Source organism: Pogoniulus pusillus, chromosome 9 (genome assembly GCF_015220805.1).
Source record: "Pogoniulus pusillus isolate bPogPus1 chromosome 9, bPogPus1.pri, whole genome shotgun sequence".
Lineage (NCBI taxonomy): Eukaryota > Metazoa > Chordata > Aves > Piciformes > Lybiidae > Pogoniulus > Pogoniulus pusillus.
This window is the reverse complement of record NC_087272.1, coordinates 25,446,151-25,465,934: the sequence shown is the minus strand read 5'-3', so window position 1 is coordinate 25,465,934 and position 19,784 is coordinate 25,446,151. Positions and strand designations below refer to the sequence as shown.

Sequence of the window (19,784 nt, the reverse complement as noted above, 5' to 3'; positions counted from 1 at the left end):
GCATGTTAGCCAGGTGAAGCTACCATTTCCTAAAGAAACAGGCCCACTCTTCTAGTTTTCTCAGCTGGGTTTTAAAATTAACAAAATGTGCTGGTTTGAGGCTAATTGGAATATTTTAATGACAGAAATTAGATTATAGGCTGTGAAAAGCAAACAATGGTGATGTCTACTTCACTCATAGGCTTGCTGAGATGTGTAAAAATGATACAAATATAGATAAGACAGTCTGTTGGAGTCAGTGTCTGTGTTTTCTCCCTGGGCTTCTGCTGTTCTGCTTGGATATGTGTAACCTAACTAATCATTCTGCTTCTAACTTCCCTTGCCAATCTTCCCAACTCACCTTGCACGTAAGACAGACTCTGGGATAAGTAGGAAAGAAGGTGGAAGGGTGGTTGGGATGGGTATTGTGCTTCTGTATTACCTTTAACTTCTTATATGCAACTGTAAATATTTGTAATATAATGTAAATATCTGCTTGTATATTGTGCTAAGATGTGAGTATAAAGCTTCATTCCTTAACTTCCAGCCAGCTGAGTTTAGTCTGGGTGATTTCATTGTGTGGGGGGAGCAAGTAACTCCCAAACCATCACACAAAATGATCTCAGTTACTTCTTAATTTGATGTTCAAATATTTTACTATAGTGTTTTAAATACTGGCTTCAGAATCATAATTACAATATAATTATTGCATATTATGCAAGTAATCTCTAGCAACAGAAATTCATGCCAAGGTAAAAAGATTCTGTGACTGGAACTGACAACTGGAGAACTTTTTCTTCACAAGTAAAGATCTCCTGGGAAAATGACACACCTATCTCTTATGACAGTACTCCTCTCTGAATGCCTACTGTGGGAAGCAACTGAGACAACTAAAGAAAAAGAGATGAGGACGTTTCAGCTCATTAGCAGAAAGCTTTGAAAAGCTCTACGCTTAAATATTAGCCATAAAGACACATGGACATTTTAAATTTTACCAGTTTGAGAGACTCATGTAACACTGGAATTCTGATATTTCTGTTTTACAGAGTCTGTCAAACAGTAAAGCACTGGTCATGATTAATTTTAGAAATTAAATTCTATTCAAAGGTATTTAGTAAAACTTGATTTTTTGTATTTGTTTGCTTGTTTATTTCCTGTTAATATTGCAGGGTAGAATGTAATTAGTCTGTTAACAAAAGCCATGAATCTGCACTCTATTTCTAGACAAAGAGAAAAAAGAGAGCAGTGTGTTTTATACATTATTTAAAAACCTTTGGAATGACCTTGAGCACCTTTTCCACAAAATGTTTCCAATGCCAGAAACAGTAAATTCTCTCAGTCAAAGATGAATCAAAGGAACACACTGTCTAAGACTGCGAAACATGCCCTTTATAACCCGACCCTATCAAACCTGCAGGTAGTCCCCAAAGGTACTAAACCAGCACACATTACAGGAAGCCAATAAGCCATACAAAAAGTATTACAAGGACAATGAGGAAAATCAAACAGGCAAAGGTGAAAGTGATGAGACCACTGAAAAGCGATGATGATGCTACACAGCCCAAACTGCCTTTTTAGGCCTATAGGCATGTAATTTATTGCATATTGGGCAATAAGTATTAGCTAAATATTATGTGCTTTTCTGAAGAAAATGAAGAGGAAAAAAAATCACCAGGCTCCAGTGTACAATCATATGTGACATGCCAGACTACATAACTTCTTCCATTTCATTACTGCTGTTTAAAAAGTGTAATGCTCTATTCAGGCAACAGTTTATCGATTTATTAAATATAAATGGTGCCTACTTTGACAAAATTCTGTCACTACTGCTAAGAAAGTGTCTACAGTACAGGTCTTAGAAAACTTCCTTTTGATTTTACCTCATTGAAAGAATGAGATCAAGTTGACTAATGACTCATGAACTAGAAAGTAGTGATGACCTGAAGTTTCAACACATCACAAAAACAAAATATACACAGCAGAAAGCAGACAGACTACAGTAGCAGCAAGCTTCAGTTACATGAGCCTAAAAGAAATATTTTCATTTCCCTTGCAAACACTTGTAGGCAAAAAAGTCAACACCATCTGCCCAGCTCTAATTCTAATGTAAAGTTATTCTACTTGGAACAAATAAAAAACACCAATTGGGAAAAATATTTTTAAACATTTCAAAAATAAAACTAAGGACTTCCTTGCAAGGAGGAAGCTTTCTTTTTCTATCCTAAATCTATTTTTGAGTCTTCACAGAAGAGAAAGTAGCTTTACACACAACACTGAGGAGTAGGTTCACATAACTCTTGGCCTAGCTTTATCCTTTTAGGTCATCTAGTCCAAACTCTCTGCTCAACTAGTCCACTACAGCAAGTTGCTTAGAACCATATCCAGTCAGGCTCTGAACATCTCCATGGATACTTAGATCTTTTATGTCTCTCCTTTGAGTTCTGGACTCAGAAATTCAACATTGAGCTCTAGCAACTTGTTAGCAGCTGCTCAGATATCATAGGTATTCACTAAGATTAAAAAATTGTCCAAAAACCCTCAAAGCAATGATTGTAAACTAACTTGCCCTACGCACTATATAGTGCTCTTGCAAGATGAAATTGAAGGCACACAGAATCACAGAAACATCCAGGTTGGAAAAGACCCTCAGGATCACCAAGCCGAACCTATAAACCTACTCTACGAGGTTCACCCTAAATCACATCCCTGAGCACCACATCCAAACGACCCTTAACCACATCCAGAGTCAGCAACTCAACGACCTCCCTGGGAAGCTCACATAGCTAATGTGTTATTTGTACGCCCATCCACGTATACTGTTTCCCCAGACATGGTCACAGGACTTGGCCATTTTGGAACAGTTACCTTTGTCTACTTTTATTCATTTTGAAGCTATTTACATTTTGGGTTTATTGAAGTGTGTCCAGTTCTGGGCCCCCCAGTTTAGGAAGGACATTGAGATGCTCGAGCGTGTCCAGAGAAGGGCGACGAGGCTGGTGAGACGCCTTGAGCACAGCCCTATGAGGAGAGGCTGAGGGAGCTGGGATTGTTTAGCCTGGAGGAGGCTCAGGGGTGACCTTATTGCTGTCTACAACTACCTGAGGGGTGGTTGTGGCCAGGGGGAGGTTGCTCTCTTCTCTCAGGTGGCCAGCACCAGAACGAGAGGACACAGCCTCAAGCTACATCAGGGGAAATTTAGGCTTGAGGTGAAGAGAAAGTTCTTCACTGAGAGAGTCATTGGACACTGGAATGGGCTGCCCGGGGAGGTGGTGGAGTCGCCGTCCCTGGAGCTGTTCAAGGCAAGATTGGACGTGGCACTTGGTGCCATGGTCTAGCCTTGAGCTCTGTGGTAACAGGTTGGACTTGATGATCTGTGAGGTCTTTTCCAACCTTGTTGATACTGTGATACTGTGAAGTGGCAAACTGTTGCATAATCTTTTAATGAGCTGAATTTATGTTGGAGATCTAGCTTTTAAAACCATAAGGCCTAAATACTTCGCACTTGAGTCTGCAATTTTGTCACTGTCCTACTACCTAACATGGACCATTTACTTACCTTTTTTGTGCATCACATATTTATTTCAAAGGTGGTACACAATGCTTTCCCATCTTTGGAAAACATTTAGGGAGATACAAGTAAAGTGTGCTATGTGCATGGAGTATTACTAAAGCTGATGACTCCTGTATAATACCATACTTCTCCTGCAGTAAGAATGCCTTGTTACTTGGTACTAACAAATTATACACTCTGAATTAAAACATCTTGCCTACCTTGTCTGGTATACTCATCCGCTTCTCTGTGGACCAAGTCTTTTACCCGGTTTCCATACAGCAACCTAGAGGAATCATGATCAAAAGCTTTCAAGGTTTCACTGGAGCTGTAAGACTTCTGTGTAGGCACTCTGCACTCATCATTTTCTGTGGAAGAATTTGTATAGCGCCGTTCCTTGTCCCGTCTGCTCTTTGTCAGGGAGCAATAAGGCCTACGTTCCTTCACATCCATACTTCATTCCTTCTCTGTGCACATCAGTCCAGCTTATTGGGAAGTCTTCTCTACATTCAGTTTACATTCACCTATAACGAAATTAGAAAGACAACCCCTGATGTATTACAACAGTCTCTGACAGCCACGATTGCTTCCTAACGGTCTTGAAGAGAAAGATCTCATCAGCAATGGGCAAGATACACTTCTGGAACCTTTGCAACAACTTCCCTGAGATTCACACATCAGCTACTCTGATGATTAAAGAAAGAAATCAGCAAAGGAATTCTTGTGAATCGCAACATAATACTTCTTAATTTTACATGTATTAGAAGATCACAGTCAGACTGAGAACTGGGCAGAAAAAAGTGTAGTTTTCCAGCTTTAAAAACTGCTACTCATCTGAAGTCTATGCAATTACATTGTTTTCTTTGTGTGCAGAGTCCCTAACACAAGAAGGACATTGGACTGTTAGAGCGAGTCCAGAGGAGGGCCACAGAGATGGTCAGAGGGCTGAAGCACCTCTGCTATGAGGACAGGCTACAAGAGTTGGTGCTCTGCTGCCTGAAGAAGAGAAGGCTTCCAGGAGACCTTGTAGTAGCCTTCCAGTATCTGAAGAGGGCCTACAGGAAGGCTGGGGAGGGATTATTTACAAGGTCTTGTAATGGGTTTAAACTGGAAGAGGGGAGACTCAAAATGGATGTTAGGAAAGGGTTCTTTATAGTGAGGATGGTGAAACACTGGAACAGGTTGCCCAGGGAGGTTGTGGATGCTCCCTCTCTGGAGGTGTTCAAGGCCAGGCTGGATAAGGCCTTGAGAGACCTGTTCTAGTGGGAGGCGTCCCTGCCTATGGTGGGGGTTTGGAACTGGATGATCTTCGAGGTCCTTTCCAAGCTAACCTATTCCATGTTTCTACGCATACTTTAAAGGCAAGTCTGACTTCATTCTGCTTATCAGAAATGTCTTTAATGTCTGCCTTTTTTATGCAGTCTTCTGCAACTTCTTGTTGTCATTTTTATTCCAAGAACATTGTTCTCATCAAGAACAAGTAATTCCACAGCAAGCTACAAAAACATTATAGGTGATATGCACAAAGATTTCTCCCAGACAGTAGATTCTATGTAACTTGTGCTAGAAAGCAAGTAACTGTCTGATTTGCAAGTGACAGAAAGAGCTTTTCCTTATCTCAAGTTTTAAAGGAAAAATTACAGTAATTTTTAGTTCTATTACTATTTATTTTTCTTTACTGTTTCATTCCACTTAGTTTTCAAAACAAGGCTTCCCAGTTCCATATTTTGACTAAATGCACAGGACCCAAGAGATCGCACTGTTAACAGAGTAAGAAACAGATTGACAATTTTGCTTTTGTTCTTTATAGGAAAGTGATAAAATAAAGAAAAATATTTAAATTGTTAAACTACTGAAAAAAAAAAACCAAACATCTAAACAAAGAACACTTTGAGTGATTTAAATACCTTGCAACTTCACCTGTTAACTGAGGCTTTGATACGTCTGCTTTAACACCCTGTACACACTAGGACTCTCTTCCTAGGAGAACTCTCTCCTAAGGGCCTAAAGTACCACAACTATTTTGTGAAGTACTATCAGACAAGTCCTTTGTGATGTAGAATTAAAATGACAATTTAAAACACAGATCACAAAGCAACAGCTAGCTCCATGTACATAGTTCAGCAAAAACAACCTTGCTTTAGAACTCAACTTTTTCATTTTAGACATGTAATATCAAACTAACCAGTTCTCACTGCTGAAAAGATTTTTAAAGAGTATTTGTTTTACTATAGAAGTGTAATTCAGGTTTGTTAATGGCAGCTTATTTTTTATCATTTCGTTATGAAATTCCATGAAAAGCTCTTGTATTTTTTGACCTCACAATTTAGACTAAATTTATTGTATTTTCAGATATTAAGTGGTTAAAAAGAAACAGAAGTATTTGTCCATGACCAGAAAAAACTTTCATAATAGAATACCTTATTAAATCCATGACTATTGAGATGTCTGCTTGCTCTTGCAGCGTATCTTTTTAAGTTATATGAAATAGGTTCTAAAGTTTTTGATTAATGAGTGCAAGTTCTTTCCATGTAAAATAACTTTCTAGACAATTCATAAACTGCTTAATTAATACTAAACCGAATTGTGATTTTAAGAAATCATTTCTACACATACAAGTATTCTTTGCAGTTTAAAGACTTCACATAGAAATGTATCTCCTGTTTCATCTAAGTGTTTCAAGACTTTAAAGGGCCACTAATTCCTAAGCTTTCTAAATTGTGCCATGGGAAAACTGATATCAAAGATGAAATAATTTTGATTCCCCCACCAAGTTTTCAAGCTCCTTTATAACATTAAAAAAACCCACCAAACACCAAAACCCAGAAAACTCTAATCCTTCTTTGCACAACACTTCATTACTATACCAAGCTTAAATCCTCAAAGATTTAATCTATGCTGAAGCATGAGAAAGTACTGATCTGCTTCCCACTGAAGTCAATGAATTCAATACAACTTCAAAAGAGAGTTCTCTGAGTTATCTATTGCTTCTGCAGGTAGAGAAACAAAAGGTTAAAAAACACAAACACCACATTATGAGGACATTTTAATAATGATTGTGCTGTTACAACAATGAAGACTATGAGATATCTTGCGGTCATTTTGGGGGAAAAAAAATACAAAAATCCTGTAAGAGTTAAGATCCTTTTGAATCTGGAATTACACACACACACAAAAAAAACCTGTTCAGCTTCAGCAACCTTTAACTTCTCAGCAAGCTCTAGGAACACCTAACATCCTCAGACTCATACATTAAAAATTATTTCTCCAGTGAATTAAAACACATATGTGGAAGCAGGCAGAATAAAAGCTATCTTAAAGATCAGAATAAAGGTTCTGTACCATGATATAAACACAGAATGAGGGAACACCAGCATATCTGCAGAATGCAGAAGTATATTCTCAGGTTTAATATTTAAGTGGTAAGCCAGCAATCGCAAGCCAAACAAAGAATGATTTGTAGACAGCTTTACAAGATCTCGACTGTAAGTCACTGCTGTGGTAGGATGTTTCACTGTCTCAGGACTGTGCATGACTTACTTTTGTCATCATGGATTCTTGTCTCCTTTTTTAAAAAAAACCCAAACAACACTTTAGAGAAATATTAAGTACTGAGAAAAACACTTCAAGGAGAAAAGAAACCCACACCAAACCCTCAGTTACTGCATCTAATCAGCACCTTTCTTGTAAAGGTCACTAGTTAAAATATTAACAAGTATTCCCACTAAAATATTCAGATTTAAATGAAACACTGTTGCATAAAGTTGAAACATATTTCCTTTTTTTCTTCTCCTCTGTTTGTTATAACATAAAACTTGCAAACCTGGGGGGGAGGGGGGGGTTTACCCAAATGCATTGACTAGCTTTCTTTTATTATGCCTTAGAAGAAGCTCAGCAAAATACTGAGTACAATACAAACTCAAAAGAACAAAGCAAATAATCTCACATATTTTTGTTTTGGCAAATCAAACTAGAATTTTAAACAAAGTAAAATTAAATTTATACTGTGACGTGTTACAAAGTCCTCGCTCTCATCTGCAAGTAATTTTTGCTTATGTGTCAACATTTATGGCCCACTGAATAGCTTTGCTTCTATAAAATGAAGAATTTTCATGTAGCAATATTTACAAAGCTACTGAACTGCTAACTCACAACAGCATGTCAAAACAGCTATGCTAAATACTGTTACATGTTGTATTACAGTGCTAACATAAAATGGCCTGCATATACCAAAGACATTGAAAAATATTTCACTGGTGCATGCCACTACTTGAAGTTTCTGTCTGATGTTTTTCTAACTATAAAATCTCAGGATGCTTTTCTGTGTCACTGAGCATTAGGATCTCCCATGACCTTTTCAGTGATCTGTCCAATGTTACAGGCTCCTGGCTGGATTAAACAGGAAGAGTGTGTGCTAATCACCAGATTGACATGTCAGCTCTCATATAGCCACGTCCATCCCATTTGGGTAGCTATCTTAGCTGATTGCAGCTCAGACTGCACCTTCTCAGTGTCACTCCAAATTTTAAAAATATTTCGAAGTTGTGAAGAGGAAACTGATACCTACATTATTTCTTTCAACTTGGTTTAAAAGGGAAACCAGAAAAAACAGAGAAGTATTTATTCTATATGACCAGGTCGCTGGGATCACAGAGCTCACACCCATATATGTCAGGCTACTTTGTAGTCCCCTGATATCTCTAGCACATTTAGCACAATATTTAATTACCAAGTCAGATAAGGTACATAGATATAATAATTAAAACCAATTATCAAAATTCTTTACTTTTCTCTCAAGTGGCATAGAGAGCTGCAGTGTAAACACCAAAACAGCACGAGGCATATTCACACACAAACGTCAAGACTGCTGCAAGAACTTTGATGACTGAAGTCTCAGATACAGCCAAAGCTGACTGATGAAGCAGAAGAAGTTTTGCATTCTATTTAAAATTCCCCAGGACAGCCTTTCATCAGTTCCTCTTAATCATCTATTGTAACATGAAATAAAGTCACTGTCAAACAATGATTTAAACTGTTGCTTACTTTTTCTCCTACAATAAACCAAACTTCATCACTAAAGCCCTTCCCCACCATATGGAAGTACAACAGACATAAAATATAATATCTATTTTAATTGCCAAGATGCAAACAAGGCTTTAGGGTCATGCTACAGAGTGTTACCTAAAACACCCAACTATGACATATCAAAACATACAAAGCAAAAATGGAACTAGTGAGTATAAAAGAGCAATTATTTTAATATATACACTGCAGGAATAGAAAAGGTTTCAAGAGTGAGATGATAAAACTTGTATATTTCTACAGAACAACTGTTATAAGGAAGGCCAAACAAGACCTCTCCTTTCCCCTCTCCCCAGCGTCACAAGGGGAAGGAACAGTAAGGAAGGCAACGCAGTGCTCTGATCAAAACTCTTCTTCCCTTCCCAAGGCCAGCAAAACTGAACTAGGGAAAGAATCTATATATAACACACTGCAACCTTCTCTCTCAACACCAAAATCTAACACTTAAGGTATTACCAAGAACAACAGTATTCCTAGCTGCATTCAAATGCCTGCATTATTATTACTGAATTACTATTCTTTTTATTGCTAAATACCATTATTACAAATTAAGAATCACTGATCCTTCCACACTGATCCATTGATAAAAGCACAAGTCTGAAGGCTTGCTTAGATGGGGAAGAAATTTCCTTTCACGATACACTACTGCATAAACACAGGCAAGAAAAGAATCATAAGACTTCCAAGAGAAGAAGCAGGCTTGAACTTCTGTGTGAGATAAAAGCAAAGGATTTTACAGGCTACAAGCCCAGACAGTGCCCATTCTCATCACTGACAAATAGTTGCTGAAAATAACATCTAAGTAGTGCTGCTGGACAGAAACATTACTGGAAGTATCATCATTTTAATTGTCATTTCCTTTTATTCTGTAACTGTTTACTAATGTAAATACTACATTATGTATAATTTGCACTAGGTATAATATTTGCATGCCTTGCAATAGCAGAATAAAGCAAATTCAGCTGATTCATGTAACAAGTAGATTAAAAAGCCTAAGTGCAATATACAGAAATTAAGACAATCTTCTGTCCACAAAAAATACAATTCACACAACTAATCACCCATAAAACCTATTACAAACAAATACTAAGAAAAACTCAAAAGGCATAAAAGAGTGATGAAATTTCCACTTCAATAGCTGATAAAGTGAGATATGTCAGAAATCAACTGAGCTGGAAAAATGACACTTTGAAGAGGTGCTTAGGATGATCTGTAGCCATGGTGTGCCATTAGTCAAACTGATGACTCTTAATACATGGACATTTCAGGTCGTCATATCTAGAAACTCAGTTCTTAATATTAAAAGTCTGTCTTCCAGCAAAAAAAAAAAAAATAGAGAGAATGCATTTGAAGTCAGCATTCTTAAGAGGGACTGGGAAACAAATGGCCTGTCAGGCAGGCAGTTCACAAACTAAAATGCAAAAAAAAAAAAAAAGCTCACTTAAGTCACTAAATAGCCCTACATTTGAGAATTAAATTACAAACAAAAAAGAAGGGAAAAAAGAAAGAAAAAGAAGAGTAAAATTTGCTGCATATTCAAAGTATTTCCCTATGTTAGTCAGGGGAACATGGAATACTTATATCTACCATCGCTACAGGATGCAATGTTAATAAAATGTTACTTTACATCATCTATCTAAAAATCTCGAGTCCATTTAAGACAGTATAACAACAACTCAAAGTACCATACCTTCATTCTAAAAGCTTCTTGCAAATAAGATCCAGGAAAATCAGCAAGATAGAATAGTTCTGCAGGGTCCTGGTTAGTCATAGCAGTCGATGTTTGCAGAACAATTTGACTGCCATTACTTAAAATTGAAACCTTTGTGGGGGAGGTAAAAAAAAACCCAAACTCAAAATGGAAGGTAAGGGGCAGGGGACAAGAACACTTCGTGGATTTCCTCACATGGGTAGAAAAAGATGATGCACTCTCTGCAATGATGGGACTGAGAAGAGTATTTCTTGAGATGATGTTTTCTTTGGAGAGTACAAAGACTGGGCAGCAGCATTTGAGATGAAGCTCCAACTATTTCTGCTTGCTAGGGGCCTCCACACAGCAAGGCTGCAAACCTTCAGAAGCGAAAAATGAAAACAGCAGTAAACTGACTGTGCGTGCATGCAGCCTGGGGCTCTACTGGCTATTAAGTTGCCAAGCAGGCCCTGAAGAAAAACAGAACTTGCAAGGACAGAGATGATTATCAGCAGTAGTCAGCACGGATTCACAAAGGGTAAATCATGCTTGAACAATCTGATAGCCTTCTATGTGTTGCCCAGGATTCAGTACTGGGTCCAGTCCTGCTCACCACATTCATCAACGGTCTGGATGAAGGGACAGATTGTACTCTCAGAAAGTTTGCTGACAGTACAAAATGGGGAGAAGAGTCTGACAAAGCCCTGGTGAAGCCACACTTGGAGTATCGTGTCCGCTTCTGGGCTTCCCAGCTCAAGAGGGACGGAGAACAACTGGAAAGAGTCTAATGGAGGGCCATCTAATGAACGGTTAAGGGACAGGAGCAGCTCTCTTGAGAGGAGAGGCTGAGAGACCTGAAGCTCTTTAGCCTGGAAAAAGAGAAGACTAAGAGGGGATCTTATAAATGTACATAAATACCTAAAGAGATAAAGGGAAAGATTATAAGGATAGGGCAGGCTTTTATCAGTGGTGCCCAGTGACAGGACAAGGGTCAAGTGGCACAAACTAGAACACAAAAGATTTCACTTGATCTTAAGGATAAAATTCTTTATGCTGAGCATGGTGGAGTATTGGAACCTCATCTCCAGAGGTCTCTTCCATACTCTACAATTTTGTGATTCTTTGAGGCCTAGGACACTGGATAAACTGCTCTCCGAACAGGAACAGCCTCTTCAGAGGAACAGTTTGCAGGACTTATCATGAACTCTCATCTGGAGAGGAACTATCTGCCTTGAATTTGTGGATTTGAGTTTTGCTTTGAAGGGCTAAGGGACCTACCTGAGACAGAACATGAAAGTCAAAAGACTGAAATGATGTGGTGTGCTCCCATAGAAAGAATGACAGTGAGAGTATGTGATGAAAAGATGGAGAGATGAAGGAAGTTAACAGAGCAGAAACACTGCAGTATAAAGGAAAAATTAACACTGAAATGAGCTCAGGATGGAAAGCGGATGGAGACAGAATCATTAGCACTCAGTATGACAACATGGGGGAGAAGAATTAACACAGTAAGCCTAGAAAGACAGAAGAGTTTAAGAAGAAAAGAATGAGCAGAGGAAAAGAAAAAAGAAAACGTCAGAATGGAGAAACTTTGTGCTTTATTTACTTTAGAGCAAAGTAATAAACTCTCAGAGTCAGCAGTGAGTAATTCATTATTCAGCAGCAATTAGAAAGGCCTAAATACTTTCCTCTGCTCCTTTAAACTTGAAATTCATCCTTCACGCCATCATCTCTTTCCCTCCCTATCTTTTACTCAAGATTTCCCCCTCCTCCTCCCCCATGTTCTTACTCAACCTATCTCAATGGTCTCCTGATATATTTGAATATCATTCCTTCTTGAATGGTATCTCCCAAGTTTACTCTTACATCTGCTTGGGGCTCTTCCTGGCAGTCCACCTTTGCTCTGGACACAAAGCCAGAAAAACTAGGGATTTAAAAAAACTAAAATAAGTTGAATGGAGAACCCTAAACAGGAACAACATGTAACAAGCCAGGAGCAGCAGCAAAGGTGCCACAGTCCCCAGGTCTCCAAGCAGAAAGCGCAGCACAATGGTTTCTGCATTTCTGTTTGGAAATCAAAGCTATCAGTATGTCAGCTTCACCATCTGAACAGGCTGTCGATCATTCAGCTCCCCGTTCAGCAACTCAGTTAATTTCAAACAATCTGACAGTAGTGAGGTTTCAAAAATAATACATCTCTCAAATCACTAGAAGGGAAATGAATTATATTACATGTGACATGCAAGAGCTGGGCCTACAGTCAGAAGGCTGAGCTGAGAATATCACTGTGAAGGTGTCTCAAAACAAAAGAAGAACCTCAGGAAACTGCAATCAATATGTCATTGAGGACATATAGAGGAGGGAAGAATAGCAAAAGATAAGCCTTGAAATAATTGCTGCAGGCACATGACATGGGATGCACTCGCACCACCAGCCCCTATCTCCATGTCCAACTTCTCACAGCAGAAGCTGAAATTCCACATAAACACAAGACTTTCACATGAAGTTTTTTTTTTTTCCCCACAATGATCTGAAAGGTAACTAGATTTTTCAGACCAAATAACATTATAATTAGGATACTGTTACAGCCTGGAAACCTAGAGAATTACTTAGTGACTCACCTCAATACAGTCACTAGTAAGATGTGTAAGGCATGCTGCCAATTTTTTTCAATGCTCAAGAATTTAGTTTTGTTCAAACTTATTCCATTGTATCCCCCACTTTCAACTTTCTCAAAACAGTAAGAAAACAAACAAACCAACCAACCACACCACCAACACTCACACACATAAAGAAGAGTCCCAAACATGATGAAAAATCCCCACAGAAACATGAGCAGTACTGCATGCTCATACTATCACAACATTCATCTACTACTTGTAATGCAGCAGTGTGGAAATTTATTAGCTAAGGTCTCAAGAACATGTAGTAAAGCACTGCTTAATTTGATTATATTTACATTAGCAACATCTACTACTGTATTCAACTATCCCTTCTATTCAGACTGCATCAGCTGTCATGTCTTCCTCTACAGTCCTCAGGTTCCTGCTTCTCTCTCTGCACAAGCTGTGTCCTCTTGTCACAACCTCTAACTGTCTCTTCTTAGGCACTATCCAATATCAGTAGACAGTAAAGGCTGGAGGTTGTTTACCCTGCTGGATCACTTTCTTTCTGTAATCCATGTTCTAACTCTCTTTCAAACCACTCTTTTCATAGCATCAGATTTTTAGCCTTACTTTAGAGGTCATACAAAAAAATTTTGTCCTGTACTTGCCCCGTTCTACTCCTACCTCCCAGGTTTTGTCTCCAGTTTCAACAGAACTAAGACTTCTATTAGGGGCAAACAAAAGAACAATGAATTGTAAAGTAAGTTCTTTAGCTCACTATGTGAGACTAACAAAATCGTTCAAAGGGCTACATTTCTCCCTGAAAGTGTTCATACAGCATACTCTGGAGTGGCTCTACTTGACTATCAACCAAGAGCCTCTCTGGTAGCAGTGCTTAAAAAACCCCAAGCAATTAATCTTCAGTAACGCAATGCCTCCTACAGGAAGCTGGGGACCCGGGGCAAAGAACTACCTCCTGCAGGTCTCTTCTTCCACTGGTGGGTGATATCTGTAGGTAGGGCACCTATCTGTGATGCCACCTAAGGTGGCATTTTAGGAAAATTCTGATCTTTCTTTCTTACTCCTGAGGGGCAGGCCAGAATGAAAAAATGCAGGTGCTAGAAAAGGGAGAGAACACCCAGCATCTATACCTGAAATTAATGCCATCAAAAATGTCTCTATTTGCACAGCTGAGGAGCACACTTAAAAAGACACTGTACTGAGGACACCCAGTCTATGCTTTCAAGTTTTGCCAGCATTGTTGAATTTACTAGAAGCCATAGCTTAAGCTAGCAAAATTTATTGTGCAGATGCAGCGATGCTGACAGAAGAGTGCACTTTAAAAAACACTGATGTAGATAAGCCCTGAGACTGGAGCCAGTCTGATGAATATCATAGGCTCTTAACGCATCCAGGTGAAAGGATGAGCACACCCAGCTGGGTGAATGAAGGGATTCACACCACTTGGCTGTCATCTCTGGACATACTCATCTTCTGGAGGGGGTCTTCAGCTGGGAACAAGGAATGGGCTACTCCACACCTCTGATTCATGCACAGACTGCCTTCTTGTGCTGCATGGAGCTGTCGGGCAGGATTAGTGACACAATTTGTGTGTGTAAGTTAATTTGCTTTTGCAAGAAGCAGGTGTCAGAAAGAGAAAGATTTAACACAGAATATATGCTGGGATTTGAGGAGTTTATGGGCAAACAGGATGGCTGAAAGAAACGTTCATATTCCTTTACATCAGTTAGCATTTCCATACCGCTGAGTTTAAGCTCATGTAATCATAGAATATTCACACACAGACAGCAAGTACTGCAAACAACACAAAACAAAACAAACCCCAAACAAATCTACAAGCACAACTGTAATGGAGAAAGACAGACTTCCATGAAGAGCTTGAAACAGGTGGAGAGTAGAAAGAAGCAGGTGAAAGAGACTGAAAAGTTGAGGATATATTTTCTGTGGCCTGACTACGCACACAACCATCAACTCTTAATTGATGAGCAGATCTTGCTTCCCTAATGCTTAAAAAGCTTAATAGAGCATTACAAAAATAGTGAAATATATATGTACCCCCACACATATACAAGTATATAAAAAATAAATGTTATATAAGTATATAAACCAAATAATACTATGAAAGTCATAGTGTTGGAAAAATATCATAAGTAATTTTCTTTTGAATCTAAAATAATAAAACCCACTATTATGTAGGTAAACCCACAGGAGAAATTTACATCACTAATTTAACTCCTTTACCCCTTCAACAATTGTATATTCCAAAACACTTCGATGCTCTTAATTTGTCTCTTCACAATAATGATTTGTTCATGGTAAAAGTGATCAAACTAAAGTAAAAGCAGAGAGTACTGGAAGAACACATAAACCAAGAATGTTCTTATAAGTTCAGTTTTTAAATACCCTTTTCTCCCTTCCCCAAAGAAAAACAACAGAGAAACTTCCTACATCAAATTAACATAGGTGGATATTTTAAGATCACACATGATACAAAGGCTTGAAGAGACCTCAAGGCTATCAGTCTAAGGTGCAAAACAGCATTGTGAAGATAAATTCCATACTTGTTCTGAAAGTAGAAAAACATAAAACTGTATATCCCTCCAAATCCCTTTTATCTATTTATTCAATTAAAATGAAACATTGTGCAACCAAAACCAGCATCACTAATAACAACAAAATGTTGCTACCTATGCTTGTTTTGCTTTACCTTTTTTCCCCATAGGGCTGTGTTCCTGTGTACTTGAGGAGTAATTAGTTTCTGGCAGAGGCGCCAGATTTATCAGGAGCTGCTGCCTCAGAGAAGAGTAAGCTATCAATAAGCCTATCAGCAAGTCAAAGACATTACTGTGAGGCTGTTACTTGTTACAATAACATGGCAACAACAAAAACACTCCTGGTTGGAACGGGACTCGAGTTTAAAAGACACTGATTGTCCTGCAGAATTGTTAAATTGGAGATTGAGCCACAGTGATTCAGTAACAGCTACAACATAAAGAACTAAGGAAGTAGTAACTTATCTCACTAGGATGTCAGTCCTGAAAGCTTAAGTACACCAATTCCGTGTGTCCCACGCTTGCTACAGGACACAATAGAGTTTTTTGAGAAAGCCATATTCTAGTCTCAATTTCTGAGCACCTTATCCACAAAATCACGAAGTAGCTTGGCTTTGTCAAGCAAGATATAAATCAGCTTCACCAAGTACCGTTTGTCAGAATCACAGGGATAAAATTCTAGAGTTTGGAGTTTCATGCAACAACAGAAAAGCAGACTTGGAAGTCTTTTGAGGGAGCCTGTGTTCTCCCTACTGACTGAAGTAGGATTTGGCAGATGCCAAGAAATTCAGCTAAAAACTTAAAGATACAACAACCACCACCACCTAACAGAACAGCTTTTCTTTCTTTTTTAAAAAAAGAAAGACAAAGCACAGTAGCAACTTCAATGGCACACCCTTCCCTCCTCTACTGTTTGCAGATATCCTTGTTCAAAAATCATGCAAGAGGAGCAAACCTGTGCTCCAGCCCTCCACAACCAAACGCACCTGAATGCACACAGGATTATGTCGCACTTCTGCTCTGCTGAAGCTGGGCCTTGGTGTGGCATGCAGGAGAATCACAAAGCCAGAAAAGCTTCAAGGAGGAGTCTGACAGGGTTTAGAGAAAATAAGGAGACTACCTTTTCCCCTTAGGCAACACAGCATTAGCTTATTGTTTTATATACTTCAACACTAAAAGAAAAAAAATATGTCTTTTTAGCCAGGTTTAAGTAAGAATTTTCTGACTTGCAGCTAGCTATTACTTCAGTCAGTTTTGTTCTGAGTGCATTTTTGCTAGTGTTGACTCACAGTTCCCTCAGACAGGAAATACAAGCCAGATGCTCATGATTTCAGAAAGCTTTAATCTAATTATATTGCCATATATGAAATAGCTCAATAAATGATTCTTGCTAGTGAAAGGCCAGAGGCTTTACACTGACCTGGCAGTACAGAGTCTTGGGAGCTGTCTGGGGTCAACTCAACCTGAGCCAGTTTTAACAGTTGCCAGGTGCTCAAGTTATTATTGCCTGGCTCAGCCTTTCCCTGAAAATGCCAGGGGGGTGCCCTGTGGTAGTCACTGGGTAACAGGGAAAAGCTTTTCATGGAAGCTGGGGCTGGGAAAGCTTTGGGGTAACTTTAAAAACCTAAGCTGGGAATTGATGAGAATAAAGCAGGCCACATTAAACATAAAAGCAGCCTCATTTGGACCAAGATAAGAAGGAAGCCAGCCCCACTATGAACACCATGCTTTCTGTGGTTGGGGACAGGGAATGCTGGTGACTTCATGGAAACACCCATACACACCTGCTATTCTACTTACACCCTCACAACCCACAGTAAGACTGAAGGGAAAGAGAAACACCAAAAAGGTGAAGGCATTTGGAAGTTCCGTTTAACAATTTAAAATGTATTTTTAAATAGTCTTTTTTACATTGCTATAGGCTACTACACTGTTAAAATATTAACTGAACTACTATGAAATTCTTATTTGTCTACAGCACATGCTTTCCTATCTTACAATTCAGAGCGTATCAATAAAGTGCATCTTCCAATCCACACAGCTTTCCAGAGGAAATGGAGGACTGTAAAAGCTTTGGAAAATCTTAAAAAACATGGGTTCCTGAAGGCTTCGAATCATTAGCTCTCCTGCTGCTTTCCACTGCTTTTTACTTACTCTCCCCATATGCAAAAACCTTTGTCTTTAGAAACATGTAGTAGACAGTGATGATGATAATGGGTGCTGCCGTACGAGCTCTCATCTGGGTAAGAAGAATCTAACTGATGAGTGTTTGTCACAGAACACTAATGACACGCATGTGAAATCATGCAGTAATTGTTACACATTGCATTCAAGGGCTCACTTTCCAAGCTGGTAATAAGCATCAATAGCAGTCAGTATAAAACTAAAAAAAAAAAAAAAGGGGGAGAAGTAACTTTCGAGAATGCAGTATTAAATTTCAGCTACTGAATCAGAATTTTAAATGCTGTATTGTTAAAAGGTAACTACTTTAGGGAAACTGTAAACAGGCTGTACTTTAAGTACTCAAAACTATGGGACTTAAAGAAAAGCTTTGCCTTCCACCATTGGAATGGGCTGCCCAGGGAGGTGGTGGAGGCACCGTCCCTGGAGGAGTTCAAGAAGAGACTGGATGAGGCACTTGGTGCCATGGTCTAGTTGACTGACTAGGGCTGGGTGCTAGGTTGGACTGGATGATCCTGGAGGTCTCTTCCAACCTGGTTGATTCTATGATTCTATGTATCAGTTTGTAACCAAAGCCATCTTACTGCCTGACTATATTTCAAGCACCTTTTACTACTATGAGAAATGGTTTATTTGTTTGGATGGATAGGTAATATATCTATATATAATGGGTAACTATCTATCTATTATGGGTTACAAGATTTTGCTTTATTACTAACACTGTAATTGACTTGCAGAGGTTACTTGCTGTAACAGAAAACCTTTTTCACGGAGCTTCTTTGTTCCATTGCTGCATAAGACCTGTGATTAATATTAACCTTTACTTCAACACAGATCCTTACAGAAGTAAGAAGAAAACAATATATTTCTTGATCCTTTGGAAGAAACTGCTCTCGCTCACAAAGACCTTAAGTACTTGAATTCCCAGAGACAGTTTTGTGAAATGAATCCTTTGATGAGCTTCAGAATCAGACATTTTAATAAAAAAAACACCCAGCCTGTGTCTCTATACTTTGTTGCCGCCACCGTTGCTAACGATTACAAGCTTTCAGTACTGTGAATAATTCAGCAACTCATCTGTTCCTTTCAGTATAAAGACAACGATGAGAGAAGAAGGTCACTTTTTTCCTCCTTCCAACCACTGACTTTTCCATTCCAGCACTGGTCTGATCGCATGATACACCTAGTGTTTGACAAGCATCCCCTGACAGCTTCTTAGCAGCAGTTAGTCTGTTCAGCTTAGAGTTCAAAAATAATAGGAGCACAAAAGCAATGACAACTTTCGGCGGTTATGCACACACAGTACCAGCACTCATGTTTGCTGTAGCTATTTCAGATACTTGATGTACAGGAGAGCCTATGTTTAATTATAAAGTAGACAGATGCCAGCATACGTATTGTTACCAGGCACTCTGCTACTGACGCACAGAAACAGTGGTGCTGGAATAACATTTATTAAAAATAAATATGAGCAGCATAATCACCTCTTTTCCAAAGACTAGCACATGAGAACACTCCCCTTCGGGCCCTTTTGAAAAGACTGTAAATTCCCTGCCACTTCCTCTTTAATCTTGTTTAACAAGTACACAGGAAGGCTGTCAATATTCATACAATATGCAGTTCTATTCAAAAATGGTACTGCCAGAGCAAGACAGACCTGAGCAATACAGTATTTAAGGGCTTAACTACTGTACAGTTGCATCTTCTCCTCTCTTCACTTAAATCACAATTATTTTTTTGGTCAAGAAAGCTTAGTTTAAATACAAATGCAAAGGACCTGTGTTACAGTGAATGCTTTTGCTTTCCAAATAAAGATGACTGGTTAAAACTGACTTGAAATTTTACTGAACTGCAACACACATCCAATTAAATGATGCTGCACAGACCTGTCTGTGTCTAACCATGCCATGAAGAAAGTACTCTCGAGCTTTAAAAAAATCTGCCTGTTAATAGTGCAGAACATAGTATCTTAAGTGTTTTTACCCATCTGTTTCATTCTTTTCTTCCTCTGGCTGAAATCAACATGATGGGCAATGAAGATGACTACCTAAGGGAGAACAAAAGACTACAATGCTTCCTCTCTCAAAAAAATAAAAAAAATTAAAAGCATAAACCCCCCAAAC

General features: G+C 38.7%; 1 protein-coding gene across 28 annotated transcripts in view; it reads right to left on the bottom strand.

Annotated features, from left to right (window-relative positions):
* The window catches only part of TENM3 (teneurin transmembrane protein 3), a 1,288,622-nt gene that overhangs the window by 331,267 nt on the left and 937,571 nt on the right, over positions 1 to 19,784 (bottom strand). For 25 of the 28 annotated variants that reach the window (XM_064148897.1, XM_064148896.1, XM_064148915.1 and 22 more), the window contains one exon: positions 3,751 to 4,053. The exons of the other annotated variants lie outside the window; for them this stretch is intronic. In XM_064148897.1, the coding sequence (XP_064004967.1) occupies positions 3,751 to 3,982 (232 nt within the window). In that variant the 5' untranslated portion in view covers positions 3,983 to 4,053. The remainder of the gene's footprint in view (positions 1 to 3,750; positions 4,054 to 19,784) is intronic. 28 annotated transcript variants of the gene reach the window in all.